The sequence below is a fragment of the Argiope bruennichi genome, chromosome 6 (genome assembly GCF_947563725.1).
Source record: "Argiope bruennichi chromosome 6, qqArgBrue1.1, whole genome shotgun sequence".
In the NCBI taxonomy this organism is placed as follows: domain Eukaryota; kingdom Metazoa; phylum Arthropoda; class Arachnida; order Araneae; family Araneidae; genus Argiope; species Argiope bruennichi.
In genome coordinates, this window is record NC_079156.1 from 136698660 (window position 1) to 136713103 (window position 14444).

The 14444-nt window shown below is 32.4% G+C and overlaps 1 protein-coding gene across 3 annotated transcripts in view; it reads left to right on the forward strand.

Annotated features, from left to right (window-relative positions):
- The window catches only part of LOC129972822 (nucleoside hydrolase-like), a 40713-nt gene extending 27614 nt beyond the window's left edge, over positions 1-13099 (forward strand). The window contains exons 3-5 of one of the 3 annotated variants that reach the window (XM_056087102.1): positions 7686-7980; positions 9012-9148; positions 11763-13099. In XM_056087102.1, coding sequence (XP_055943077.1) covers positions 7686-7980; positions 9012-9148; positions 11763-12116 — 786 coding nt within the window. In that variant the 3' untranslated portion in view covers positions 12117-13099. Of the gene's footprint in view, positions 1-7685; positions 7981-9011; positions 9149-9842; positions 10790-11762 lie in introns of those variants that run through there. The other 2 variants (XM_056087104.1, XM_056087103.1) reach the window with 2 other exon arrangements.
- Positions 13100-14444: the final 1345 nt, after the last annotated feature.

Here is a 14444-nt window from a genome sequence, read left to right on the forward strand (position 1 = left end):
TAATAAATTCATTATTATAAATTCGCTTGAGTATTTTTTCTTAAGGGTGCTATCTTCATTGTGCTATTTTACATGGATTCCTACAGAAAAAAAAAAAAAAAAAAAAATGTTTCGTCATACGAGTTGGATTCAGGAACGAATCATGCTCATCCATCGATGTAGTTTCCAAACTTTTCGGTGGGAAATCAAAATGACATATGAAAAAAAAGAAAAAATTCAATATTAAAAATAATTTTTAGAAGGAATTTATGGAAGCTAATTGAGAATAATTACATACAGACCCATCACTAGAGACTTGGAGGTTCCTTCTTGATTGTTTCGCCAACGCTTAACCACCTTTTTAGTGGATCATTGTCTTAACATTTTAACTGTTTCGCTTTGTTTTTATTATTATCGAATGAGCGGAAATCTTCTGTTTCGAAAATGAGCTGCCTGACGGTTTCAATTAAGAAACGGTAACGTAACTGAAATATTCTATACATTATATGCTATTTTTAACTTCTATTTAATCTCGTTAAAGAAATAATGATAATAGATAAATAAAATTTTAAAAAATGACATCCAAAGGTATTGAATGTCCTAAAAACCGTAATATGCAAACATAATAAGGTAAAAGGTTTATTAGTGAAATATTCATTATACTTTACTTTTACACTTTGGTTACAAAACTGTTTTCTAATTATTAAAATAATTCACGCGTTTGCTTCTTTATAAAAGTACATTTTTTGAGTTCGATTATTATTCTCAGTTTACAGAAAAGATAACGTCCTGTAAGGTTCGTTTTACAGTAACCAAGATGAAGCGGTGTTTCTCAAAATTAAAATGTATGACAAAAATATAAAATGAATTATAATACATTAAAATAACATGTAAAACAGCATAAAAATATTTTAAAAAAATGTATTTTAATTTTGAAAATTATTGTTCATTCTTAGCTATTTCAAAAAAAAAAAAAAAAAAATTGTCAAAACATATATAATGCTTATTATTTGCAATGTCTGAGTGAACTGTGATTTATTATTGACTGCCTTTGGCGACCCATTGGTTCGCTGAGATGAATGGCTGCTGAAAATTTTAATTGTTTCTTCAACAACATATTATTAAGCCTCAAATTTTGATAGACATATAAATTAGATGCATTTAACATTGACACACACATTCATCTTTATTATAAATAAAGATAATTCTACTAATCCTTTGCCGTTCTTGATATTTTTTTCTGGCTCCTTTTTAAATGTCGCCTTTACTAAAAAAAATGAAAAGGATGGCATTTGCTTGCTCTGATGAGATTGTAGAATAAGGGAGATTCATTACAATTCAAATAATCCGTTGCGCGAACCAAATTTTAAGAAATGAGAGGGAGAAAAAACGATCCTCGAAACAATCACTCTAGTAATCGTCGAAAGTCATCCTTAAGAGGTAGTTACTAATCTACTTTACATTCCTGTAAATATAGTACTTCCTTAGAAACGTTTTCTTATGCTTGATTTTTTTTTCTTGATATTTTACTGATTTTTAACACCAGGTTGCTGAATTATACCAAAAACTTTCTCATATCACTTTTTTGTTATTGTATCTAATCAATGCGAGCTTCGCTCAGAGCTTTTCATCTAAGCCGACTTGTATAGTGCTGCCATTTGATAGCAAGGGCGACATATCCTGATTACTCACCGATACATTAACAAGTATAGTTTTTTATTTAATTAAAATAAACTTTATTGTTTAACTCTTTGAGGCACCGATTTTAAAGAAAATAAAAACCCTCATCGAGCAGAATATTTTGATTACGAAACTTTTTTTTTTTTATTACGGGGGCATTACTCAAAATAATTCAATTATTTAATACAAAGCATTACTCAATATAAGAAAAAACAACAACATTTCAATAAGTCCTTCTTTAGAGAGTGGGGTTTATATAATCCCATCGCTTAACAGCTTCAAAATGAGTATCAAACATCAAATAACATGCGTCTTTATTATTTTTACATAGTTTCTTCAAAATGTAATATTTTATTATTTTTTTTGTCTAATAATTGAAAGGGATCTGAAAAAAATAACTTAGATGAAATGGAATCTATCTTTGCTTATCGAGAGGAACTATTTCAATGATCGCCGTTATCATAGCGCTGCTGACTGAATGAGAAACTTTAAATGATTCCATTGTGGTTATGAATAGTTTCAACTTTTCGGCGCGAGTTGACCACACATAAAAAGGCGGAGTTTTTAAATGATCCATCTCCAAGGAATTAGAAAAATAAATTCTAGTCTTGAAAATATACATACAGTTATCGAAGCCTAGTTTTTCATTTTAACATGAAATATCCTACAAAAATCGTTGTCATTATTTTGCCTCACCGAGGAACTCTCTAAGTTTGGGACCTGATTATCGACGGAATCATTTTTGACCCATCACGGAATCATCCCGTTTAGTGTTAAATTTGGTTTTATGCTTCGTCGAAATGTTTTTTTAATGATCTGTATTAGTTTTTTTTTTTTTTTTTTTTTTTTTTTGTAATGCGTTGAAAAAGTGCGTAAAATATTAAAATGAAACCAATACTTCTTTTCTTCGGCATTAGTTAAAGGAATATCAATGTACATTTCAACAATGTGACGAGGTATTAGAAAATGGATTTGTTTCAGTACGGTAAGAATTTCCTCGTATGTGGGAATGAAGGAGAAGCTGAGGGTGGATGCTCTTCTCCTGGTCAATGAAAAGAATTTTCTTTCTCTATTTTCTTTACAGAACATAAATTTGTACCACCTTTCGGTCTGATGTGGAAATGCATCTGCGATGCATTTGGTTTTTGAAATTCGCTCTTTATTCTCTGTGCCTTATGTAATGGAAAAATGGAACGTCTGAAATCACGATTCTGTGATCTAATGGCTGTTCAAACAATATTGAAGCGATTTTTTTATTCACTTTTCGAAGCAAACATGTCTGATTTTTATGCTCTTGAGTACTTATTAAATGAATGGATTTTTTTCCCTTACCATTTTTTCAGCATTCCTTGAAACACTTTGTTTTCAGTATTTTTAAATATGTGTATCCTAAACATATGTAAGTCATTTCGTAACTTTTTTAGAGGGATGCCTATTTCGTTTAGACGGTAAATGCTTGGTATATAAATCGAATACTTTATGCCATACATTTGGCACATTATATGTGTGTGCATTCGTGAAACTTCAACTCGAAAATGGCTCCACCTTTATGGTTTGAATAAAGTGAACATTTGAAAAAAGTTGTCGTGTTTGTGTTCTGCTGAAGAAATTTATTTATTAGTGAATCGTCTGTATAAGACAAAAATGGCAAAGTTCCGTTTGAAAGGGGATGAAAAAGCAACGATACAAGCTGAATGAAAAGGGTCCAATTTGTAATGTAAAGTATTAAAACAGTTCATAATATTCTTACTTACACGCATCACATTTTCAATGTTTCAATATTTTTTTTCTATCTAGCTACAGAAAAAGAATTTCTATTTTACGCAGCTCACTTTTTATGAGTATTCATTCTTTTTATCAAGGTGAAGAAACTTCAAACTAAAGTGCAAATAATGATCATCCCTTTTTTTAATGATCCAATCCATAATTTTCGGGCGATGGACAACATTAAAATGACAAATGAAATAAATACAAATGACTTTGACCTTCGATAGTCCATGATTCATTGGAAAACTCCCTCGGACTGTGATTGATAGCAGTTTCGGGTCGGGGGGGGGATATCCGATCTATTTCCCAGGCAGCATATTTCTTACATGCGTTTTAGCGAAATACCGGTTAGGTGTCTGTATAGGCCGCGGTGGTCTGATGGTCAGGTCTTGGCTTCGGAATAAGAGTTTTTGGGTTCGAGACCCGATTCCACCTAAGGACCGTCGTGTAAGCGGGTCTGTCGGGTCAAACGTCCTTCCACTGCTGTAGTGTGATGCAGTAGTTAGGAGAGAGTGCTGCCGGTTCAGGTGTCCTCCTCGTCATCTGACCACTATTCAAAATGACGAGGTCTGTTCGAAAATAACCCTAGCGTTGTTCTAAAACTGGACGTTAATATAACTGAATTGAACTATGTATCTATATATTGAGACGCATTTTCGTTGAATTAAATGTCAAATAAGAAGGACATTTTTACAACGAAATGTGAAGGCTTCGGTAGATGACGAGAGATATTGAGTATACATTTTTGTACCTCTGTCTTTCCTTTTAAAAAGCAAAACTAACTTAACTTCAAGAATTTTACAAAAGTACAAACAATTTTTATTTTTTTATTTTTTTCCCCTTATATTTTATATGAACACTGAAGCCATATTTTCTTCCCAGATGTGAAAAAAAAAAGATTTATTGATTTAAAAAAAATTCAGTTTATTTCTTTCTTGTTCTTGTAAAATTGCTGACAAAATATTACAAATAATTAAAAAAAAACAAACTTAGACTAGTTGAAATTTTCTTAACAATAGAATTTATAAATTAATCATTTCAAAATAACCTACGTTTATTCAATTATTCATTAAATTTTGAATAATTAATAAAAATTTGACCAAAGAAGTGCACAAAAATGAGATTATTGTTGTTAAGGTAAAATTTTGAGTTCCAAAATGATATCAAAATATTTTTAATTTGTTTCGAAGTTATTAGGAAAAAATGATCAGGTTTTGGTTAATTCTTCATTATTTGAATGTTTAATTAACATTTATACTTCGAAAAGTTATTAGATTCCTACTTTTCTCATAAGATGTGAAGCGGTTTTTGTACATCCGCCTCAACAAATAGTTTTTGAATATTTTACTAGGCATAGTGCGGATTTGTGTTCCGCTTTAATATTTCACCCATTAAGCTCCATTTAGAAATGATATATAAAAAAGAATATGCAAGCAAAAACCCGACCTAGCCAGAGGCCATGTGGGAAATCTGATGAGGCCGCTGAAGAGCAACCTCACTTTGTACGAAGGAACAAACGACACTTGATGATATTAGACAAAAGACCCTCTTGAGAAACCGCATATTAGTCCTGAAAAGAAAAATGAATATTTTACATTACATATTAAATTGTGAAACATTGAAAATTAATTAAATACGTTTAAATTATTGTACGTTAACTTCTTATATTAGGAGAGAACTAAACATAAGAGCTTTGACAAATTGTCCTTAATAGAAGATTTAATGACTGGAATTTTTATGACTTCTTCGACTTCAAGAGACATCCCATTTCTTGGCCATCTGGGTCTGTGTTCTTGCCATAGTGCACAGGCTTTGATCACGTGATTTATGTGCCACACTGATAAGTCAAACTTCGGTCAAAGAAATGGCTTTGATGTATAAAAAATACACCATGTCCAATGTATACTTGTTTAAGATAAAAATCAACCTCAAATCGGTTAACAGAAACGCTTTTAAAATGACGATAGGTTGTTCTCCCCTTGATGGAATTATTCCATTTCTCCTGCCAATCCTTCATTATTAGTTCCTTTTAGTCTCGTTTCTGAGTTGGATTTTGGACTCACGGAAAGATATTTCTTGGGTTTCTAAATTTAAAACATCATTAACTAGTGTATCTACTTTTCCATTTCCAGTATATCTCTGATGAGCTCTGATGAAGGTCATTTCAACGCCAAGTTCAGCAGCTTTTTCTTTTATATCCAATATTATTTTTGTTTTGTTTCACCAACTGAATCAAGGACCATTAAAGCCGATCTTCAATCAGAAATTATCTTTCCCTTTTTTATATTGCGTTGAGCGACAAACTCCAGCTTCATTTCCAAGTGATTTTTTTATTTAAAATTACTTAATGCTTTCAATTCAACGTTGATTTAAATATTAAATTCAGTAATTCGATGCATGTGCATCGAATTAAGTTTTTTTTCCTCCTCCACGCCTTTTGCTTTCAGCTGTCAATTTCCATCCCTTGACGGTAGGCGAGGGAACTCGGTAGAAGAAGCTATCTCCGTTCTGTCTACTTCGTGCTCTTCACAGACAACTAAACACTACATGTTTTGGCAATGTATGACGATCCATTAAATGGGTGGTGAACAGTTGGTCTCCGTTTTATAGATTCTAGAAATAGCTTAGTCACCTAAATGGCTAAGCTGCAAGGTATCAACTTTCGGGGTTTAGCGTTAAAGATGGTCAGCATTCCCTGAAATGGTCCTGAGCATATAGGTCCTGTCTAGCACCAAGGTCAGACCTAGGTTCGGAATGCCCAGAGCGGATTGGTGCTTTCTCTTGTTGGGCTTCCTGGTGCCCGATTTCTTCTAATTTTGCAGGACACTTCTTACTCGCCAAAAGAGTACGATTGGTTCATCACGCATGCCATTAACACATTTCACTATGTTTTTCAATTTCTGGTTTATGAATCTATCATGTGAGCAACTGGTGAAATAAAAAAGGCCAAAAATTTAATTATGGTGATTTACTAATCGAAACAATAAATCCTTCTCATGCAGCAAAGCGTAACAAATAAATTTAACTGGACAAATTAAAATAACACCCTCGCCTCATTATTTAACTTTTAACGTCGTGCTATTTAAATTCAACTTTGAAATCTGTTCTTGATTCTGGAACTGTTGCAGAGTTTACCAGTCATAAAGTATGTGCTACATATCCATTATTACACGTGATGACCGTATAATACTATATTGTTTTGACTTTTACAGCCCCAGAAGCATCTAAATTTGTTTGAGCTAATTTTATATACATTGCAGTGCTCGCAAATATGTGCCGAATCCTCTTAGGCTTTTAAATGTAATTCCGCAAGCAAGTGTAATTAAGCAAATTTCCGTCTTGTACATGAGAGTGTCCGAATCAACATGTGTCAAATGCGCAATGACTAGTCATGAGACAAAAGTTTGTGGTGCTAACGCGTTTAAATGTATAAACTGCTCTGAACTTCATCCAGCATATTCTGGAGAAAGTTCTAGTTCCAAAATAAACTCAATTACCAAACCTTCTAAGTCACATAAATGATCAGTTCCTAGCTCCATTTCATCAATGTCAGGTACAACTCCCTATCAAACAAATATTTCAACTCAATTGTTGATCAACGTAGGAGAAAATTTTAATAACAGCACATGCAAATAAACTATTGATCTCAAATGAATAGTAAATTTTTAATGAGAAAAGAAATAGTACAAATAATAAAATTACAAAAAATTATGTAATTAACATTATACAATCTCATCAGATACAATTATTGCAACAAAATAAAATACTATGCTGACCTCTTTGGTTGTATCTTCTCGACTACTTGTGGCTAAAATTTATCTGTATTTCTTCACACACCGATCACAGTGTGAATGCACAAGCATATAAAAAAGTATTTGGTCTTTTACCGACCTATTTGACATGTCTCAATATCCACCGTAGACTACTGGCATTCTCTAATCGTTTAACTCTATAAATGCATCCTTTTCGTGTTTGAAATGATTAGGCAGTACAACCTCCAACAGACTCCTTCAAATTCATTAAAAAAAACAGTCGCTTATTATATTTTGAAAACCATTTCATAGATAAAAGGGATTCATTAACTCAGAATAACATAAAATAGTGAACAAAACCTTTCGAAACACTGTATTTCTTGCTAGGTGTTTTATTGTAGGTTTTCTTCTTTTCTCTTTGATTCTTTCCTATAATATTTCCTTATTTGAAATAATTTGACTTGTGCATAAGCAGGCCGAATTTAGATATCGAGTTTCTTATTTTAGATCCCCATCTATAGAGGCAGCGGTTGCGCACTGATACCAAAAGTCATCCGGAAAGACAGTGCGTACCACGGTGGCGATGGACTGGGAACCTTCGCCCACGAATTTTCCACCGGAGACTTACCCGAGTCCGACGTTCCGGCGCCCATGGCCCTCATCCAGCTAACCAAGGAGCAGCCAGGAGAGATCACTCTGATAGCCATTGGACCTCTGACCAATCTTGCCCTTGCGCATAGGATAGATCCTCAGTTCACGAAGAGACTCAAGTCCCTGGTCGTTATGGGAGGCAATTACAAAGGTGAGATGCTCTTGCTGTTCTTTTACATCGATTGTGTCAGTACTTGTTTAGCCAACATTGTAGCAGTTTTTCGTAGAATAAGGCACTGGTTGAGTTCAAAGCCTTTGATTTCTTTCTTTAAATGCTAGGGCACTCTATTCTGTGTCTTTTTAGTAGGTATCAAAACCTGCCAGTGTGGCAATTAGAGAAAAACTGCACAATTAAAAAGAAAAATGAGAATGCTGAAAGATGAAAATCCTCTACATTTGCATTGTTTTGTGGATTTTAAATATAGCATTATTGAAATGTTGAATATAACCTTGTTCATTTCGTTTTAATGAAATTATTGCAAAATTTCTTTTTCTTTGCAGATTTTGTAAAAACTCTATTTTAGTTTTCCTTTGGTGACGATGAATGATGTGCGAGGTGCTATTTTGTTTGTACCTCTCCCTTTTATTATATTTTGAATGAATTACTACTTTGTCTTTGCGATGACCCCACAAGACTAGTTCCGGGATCAGTTATCCGCTTCCTTTTTTTTTTTTTTTTTTTTTTTTGCGCTGTACTGTTGAATATTGGCTGAAAAGGATGAAAAAATTTTGGTTTTTATTTTTTCGTCAAACCTGTCATTGAACAACGAATACTTTTACGACAGACTAATATTTGAACGAAACACACACGAAATGAACAAGCACCACACACACTCACACAATTTAAAAAATCGCCCTTTATTTAATATTTTTTGATAATGAAAACACAGTAGAAGTTTTTTGTGCTTAACAGTTTCATACCACATAGCATATCAATCTACTTTTTCCAGAATACAAATCTATCCATATTTAAATGAAAAGCTCCAATGTGATTATCGATATTTCTATACAATGATTTCAGTTTCGTTACTGAATTTCTGTGCAGCGTATTGCTTCAGAGAATGAAGAGTAAAGCACACGACATTTTCTTTGTCGTCTTAACTATGTTTCTGTTCCATACTCCGAATGGAATCTCGTTGAATTTATTAAAGAAAGCAGTTTGCATCTCATCATTTTTTCCAGGTCTCGGAAACGTGACAGAGACGGCGGAATTCAACTTCCATTCCGATCCCGAAGCTGCTCATATTGTGTTGGGGGAAGCTTTGTGTCCCGTGAAGCTGGTGCCGTGGGAGACATGTTTAGAATTCAACTTGTCCTTTGTAAGTATATCTTTTGTGTATAATAAAACAAGCACTTGAGTCATTTCATAAGTATTTTAATATATAGAAAGTCTAGATATTATTTAATAAATTTTCAGTACTTAATTATCTTTATGAAATAACCTTAAAGGTACATCAAAAGTGTCGAAAGTACATTTTGATGTTGGTTTTTTTCCAATATGGATACGATTCAGTACTTGCCGTATGCAATAGTTTAATTATATCAAAGAACCAAAAAAACTTTTAAAAAAAATCATGTTTTTACATGATGATGTTTCGCCTGGCTGGAATTTTTAGAAATGTGTATAAACGGAATCGGAAGGTGGCATTTGCATATACAACTGATGAAACTGTGTGGGAGGCAGAACTCTTTCACCTGCATGTTCATAAAAATCAAGTTTTTGAACATTTTCCCTTTTTTTTTAATTAATCAAACAATGATTCACCCTATACGTGGCTGTATTTATAACTTGTTATGACAAAATATATTTGAAAATCTGTCGCACTCTATAGCAGAAAATAAGAAATTTTCTTCAATAACAAATATTCTTTTTTTTTTTTCGCTTCTTTTAAATAGTAATCACTTTATGATAGAAATGATTCCTTAAAGGATGTTTTTTTGATGCCGCCTCTTTTTTTCTCCTAAACTTTTCTCTCTCTCTCTCTCTCTCTTTTTTTTTTTTTTTTTCTACAGACTACTTACGACCGTCTGGCTCACATCCCTACCACGAAGGGTCGCTTCTACTCTCGTATCACGGGGGCAACCATACAAAGATTTAAATCCAGGGGCCGGACCTCTTGCACGGATTGCGATTTGACAGCCGTCGCAGCAGCTCTTTATCCCGAATCCGTGCGAAATTTCCTTGCCACCCCCGTAGTAGTCGAGTGCGGCGGAACTTACACTCGTGCTCTCACCGTGCTCCTGAACCATGTGAAGAGTCCCAAGGACCACGGCAGGTGCGATGTCCACATAGTCACAGAGTTCGATCCTGATTACCTGCAAAAGCTGCGGTACCAGATACTCCAGGATGAACCGATCCCTTTATGATGCGAATGTAATAAATAACTGGATCTTGCATAAATAACTCTAACTCTTGAATGAATAACTGGACCGAAGTTCAGAAATGTCTGTGATATTTCGTTCTTCCTTTTAAATACTTTATTGTCGGAGCTGTGCAGGTAGTATTAACACTTTAATAATGGAGAGAGAGCCTTTGCACTCTAATTTTATTCAATTCCCACTATTAGTTCACGCTCTCCATATATATATATATCTTGTTCAAATTTTCAATAGTTAATAAAATACGTTTTATTCATCCACTCAAGTTCAAATACATTTTCTAAACTTCTAGTGGACGACACTTGACGTCAATACAGTTTTTTTTTTTTTTGCAAATATTAATTCATTAATAATTTAAATTTGTCCAGTAATTTCTATTTGGTCGTCAAAGTTGCCAAATCCGTCACCAAGCTCTATTTTGCCACTTAATATTGTAATTCTGTCATATGTGTATACATATTTATATTGATTGTAATTATTTAATAAAGACTAACTAAAATAAAAAGAAATTTTGTTGACCTAAGAAGGAACTGACATTTTTTTATATATATATTACTTGTTTTATCGTAAAATAAATGACATAACAATGCAACAGACACTGCCTTTAATTTTTTCTGATTGTCCAAGATTTATATTGTTGGTTAAATTTTGCATTAATAAGTAATGCATTTGTTTTGCGTGTAGCATGGGAGTATATGTCTATTTAAAATGAAATAGGATTCTGGAAACTATAAAAAAATCTGGTATTTTAATAAAGCCTTACATTTTATTTTGGAAATATATCAACTATTTTGTCTTGGTTCTTTTTCTTTCTGACGAGGCATTTGACTACTTAGAAACTGAAACTGTTGCTGAAATAAATCTCAAATTGCTGGGAGGATCGGGATTGCTTTTTTGATGTACATTATATTGCCGAATATGATAATATATGATGATGACCTTATGAAATACACAAGGTTTACCTACCATATATTACTACAAAAATGTTCTGTAAAAAAATAGGGGTTTTTTTTTGCCTTTTTTTTTGTTTTATGTATGTTATCTTACTCATGCCAACCAAATGTAAACTGAGTTTTTTTAGGGGTTGGATATTTTTCTGACTTTCCTCACTGAAATTTTGTTATACTTAAAAATTTCATGTAATCGGTGTCAACATTTGGCATAGTACCATTATGCGTCTGCACTTTAATAAAAGCTTAGAACGATACATAACAGTGAGCTACGTGTCATTCGGATGTGGACCTGAATTATTTAGGGTATTTATCAGCTAATTTAATATGAGCCCTTGGACCTTGCAATTAATATGTTGTACATTATTAAGTAATGAAATCTCCCACCTAATTTTTTAAAATTATTTCTTCTCATTTTGTTTAAATAATTACTATGACTCAACAATTGTAGAAGAACGCTTGCCTCTTTGAAAAAAGTATATTCTAAGAGATATCAGTTAAACTGAATCTAATTCAAACCGAATTTCGGAATGAAGAATTAGCATGCAGGAGATCGCATTCCTAAGTAGATTTTATTGGTTTTTAATTTTCGTTTTTCCAACAGGCCACTTACGATCGCCTGGTTCAAGTTGCTACAGCGAAAGGCTCTTTTTACAAGAGAATCACCGGCATAATGAAAGAGCTGGCTAAGTCCAGAAGCCGGACATTTTGCACGGATTGTGACTTGTCAGCCGTGGCTGCAACCCTCTATCCTGAATGCATTCGGAAGTCCTTGGTCACCCCTTTAGTTGTCGAATGCAATGGGACTTACACTCGGGCGATAACAGTCCTCTTGAACCACGTAAAAAGCCTCAAAGACCACGGCAGATGCGATGTCCAGATTATCACGGAGCTCGACGTGGATTTTCTGAACCAACTCCGATACCAAATGCTCCAGGACGAACCGATCCGTTTATAGTGGGGAGGAGATCATTCTTCATCCTCGCATGCTGAGTATCATTTTATGAGTAAATAAAATCTTTTAAAGATTTCATAAGTTATTATCAATGTTGTGATATCTACTGATTAAAGCTTTTCGATTTTATTGCAAGCGCCATGAAGGCTGAAGGTACTGTAATAAAGTGGATTTTCTCGAAAAGTTGCCTTTCACCTACATTTTCTGAGAATTACTATAAAATCAATAACAACATTTTTTAACGTGCCTTCATTTTGATTGTTGCCCTTTTAGTCAAGGTTTAAATCCTATTTCCTTTTAAAATTTGACTGCATAATCATTTGTTCTACGTATCGTTAGGAAATATTGGCAAATTAAAATAAAAGCTATGTTATAATGGATTTGTACAAAGAAAGCGCAAACAGTTATTTTGTAGAATTATGTTAGAATTTTTGTGGTAAAAATTGTATTTGTATTCAAAAAAAAAAAATTTTTTTTTTTGATATTTTTATAGTAATAATTTATGCAATTGCTTATAAGATAAAACGTATACGGAAACGCATTGTTGATTTGAGACATAATGATGTATGAGCTCATTTATTTTGGCATCCACGAAGAAAAGCTCCTTTTTTTAATGACTTCATTGAGGTATTGCAACGATATTGTCCCAGTATGAATATTTAACCGAAAGAGTAGCACCTAATTAAGATGGATTGGAATGTGTGTGCATTACCTGCATAAGATGTTTGTCTGAGAAATAACTTTATCTCAGTTATTTATTATTGTCACTAGTGAACGCATCAAAATTGATATGCGTGCTATTAACAATTTTTACAAAATATTCTTTTAATATAAATTTTTCATGAGTGCTATTAACAATTTTTACAAAATATTCTTTTAATATAAATTTTCCATGAGTGCTATTCTAAATTATCCAGTACTATTACTAGTGCTCTTTTTCTAAACGCTAATATCCTCGCACTAAATATTTTTGTTCTAAATGCATCCATCATATTTAAAAAAATAAAGTCTTCCGAGTCTCCTTTCCATTTTCTCTTATTTTTTTCTTCTTCATTCTGTTGGTGCTTCTTTTTCTTCTGTATTTACTGCACACGAAACTCACGCGAATTTTTATTTATTTTTTGAATTTTTTGAATTTGTTTTAATTAATTGCTATTAATTATTATTTTTTTTAATATTTATTTTATGAACATAAAAATTGCGATATCCTGAAAACCTTGAAAAACTGCCCACGGAAGAAGTCTTACTGGCATCAAACAAAAGAATTCATACGGCATATTGTTAATAGCTTTTTCAGCAAAATAATTTTACGCTTCACATTTTGATAATCATATAAATAATACTATTATAGAAACCTTACACCATTGTGTTCATTGAACTATGTGTATCGCTTTTATGTCAGCTCACATAAAATTTGAATTTTATATTAAAGTAGAAAGGATTAAACTTCAATTAATACAAAAAATTTTATTGCTGAAACCTGACATGTGATTTTAAATATGAGAACGGAAAATAGAACTGGGCTGCAATGAAGTCTTTTACATACTGTTGAATATTTTTTTATAATTTAAGCAATATTCAATAAAAATTACTCTAATTCATTATAAAATTCAATTTTTGGTTTTATTTTCAAATGGAATTAAAAAATAATAGTTTATTTTATTTCAATTAATAAATATATTTCTGAAAAATTACGAAATCTAAATTTTATACAATCCTTCGGTCCTAAGGAATCATATTCAGAGAAATATTCCTGACATTCCAACTTTAAAAAAAAAAAAAAAAGAAGAAGAAGAAGAAATATATGAAATTTTGAATATCATCATTTCTGGATAATCAAAAGTTTCATAATTTTAGACTAATCAGATCAGATTTTCGATAATTAGTGACTTTATTTACTGTAAAAAGTACTTCAGATTCTGCTAACCATCGATTTAGGTTATATTAACCACAAAAAAATATATAAATATTGTCAATTATAGGTGGATAAACACAGGAGGGAAAAAAAGCTAGCAGGTGATCATTTTTTTCTTTCTACAAAAGTTAGTTCAAATGTCAAGGTCACAGTACTTGGTAAAAGTCTTTTCAGTTATTTTTTGTGGTTACAAGCAGGTGGTAGCAAACCGTAAAACTGCTTACTGTCACCATTTTCAAGAATAAAAGTGTGCAGAGAAAATTGTATTCACTACCGGTTCACAAAGGGATAATTTGAGAAGTAAAGATGTTTTAACATTGTAATAATCATGCAGACACTTTAAAAAAAAATAACGTAAGATATTTAGAATGTAAATTATTTATTTTTTTGTTTGAATGGAAGGAATGGAGTTTTTA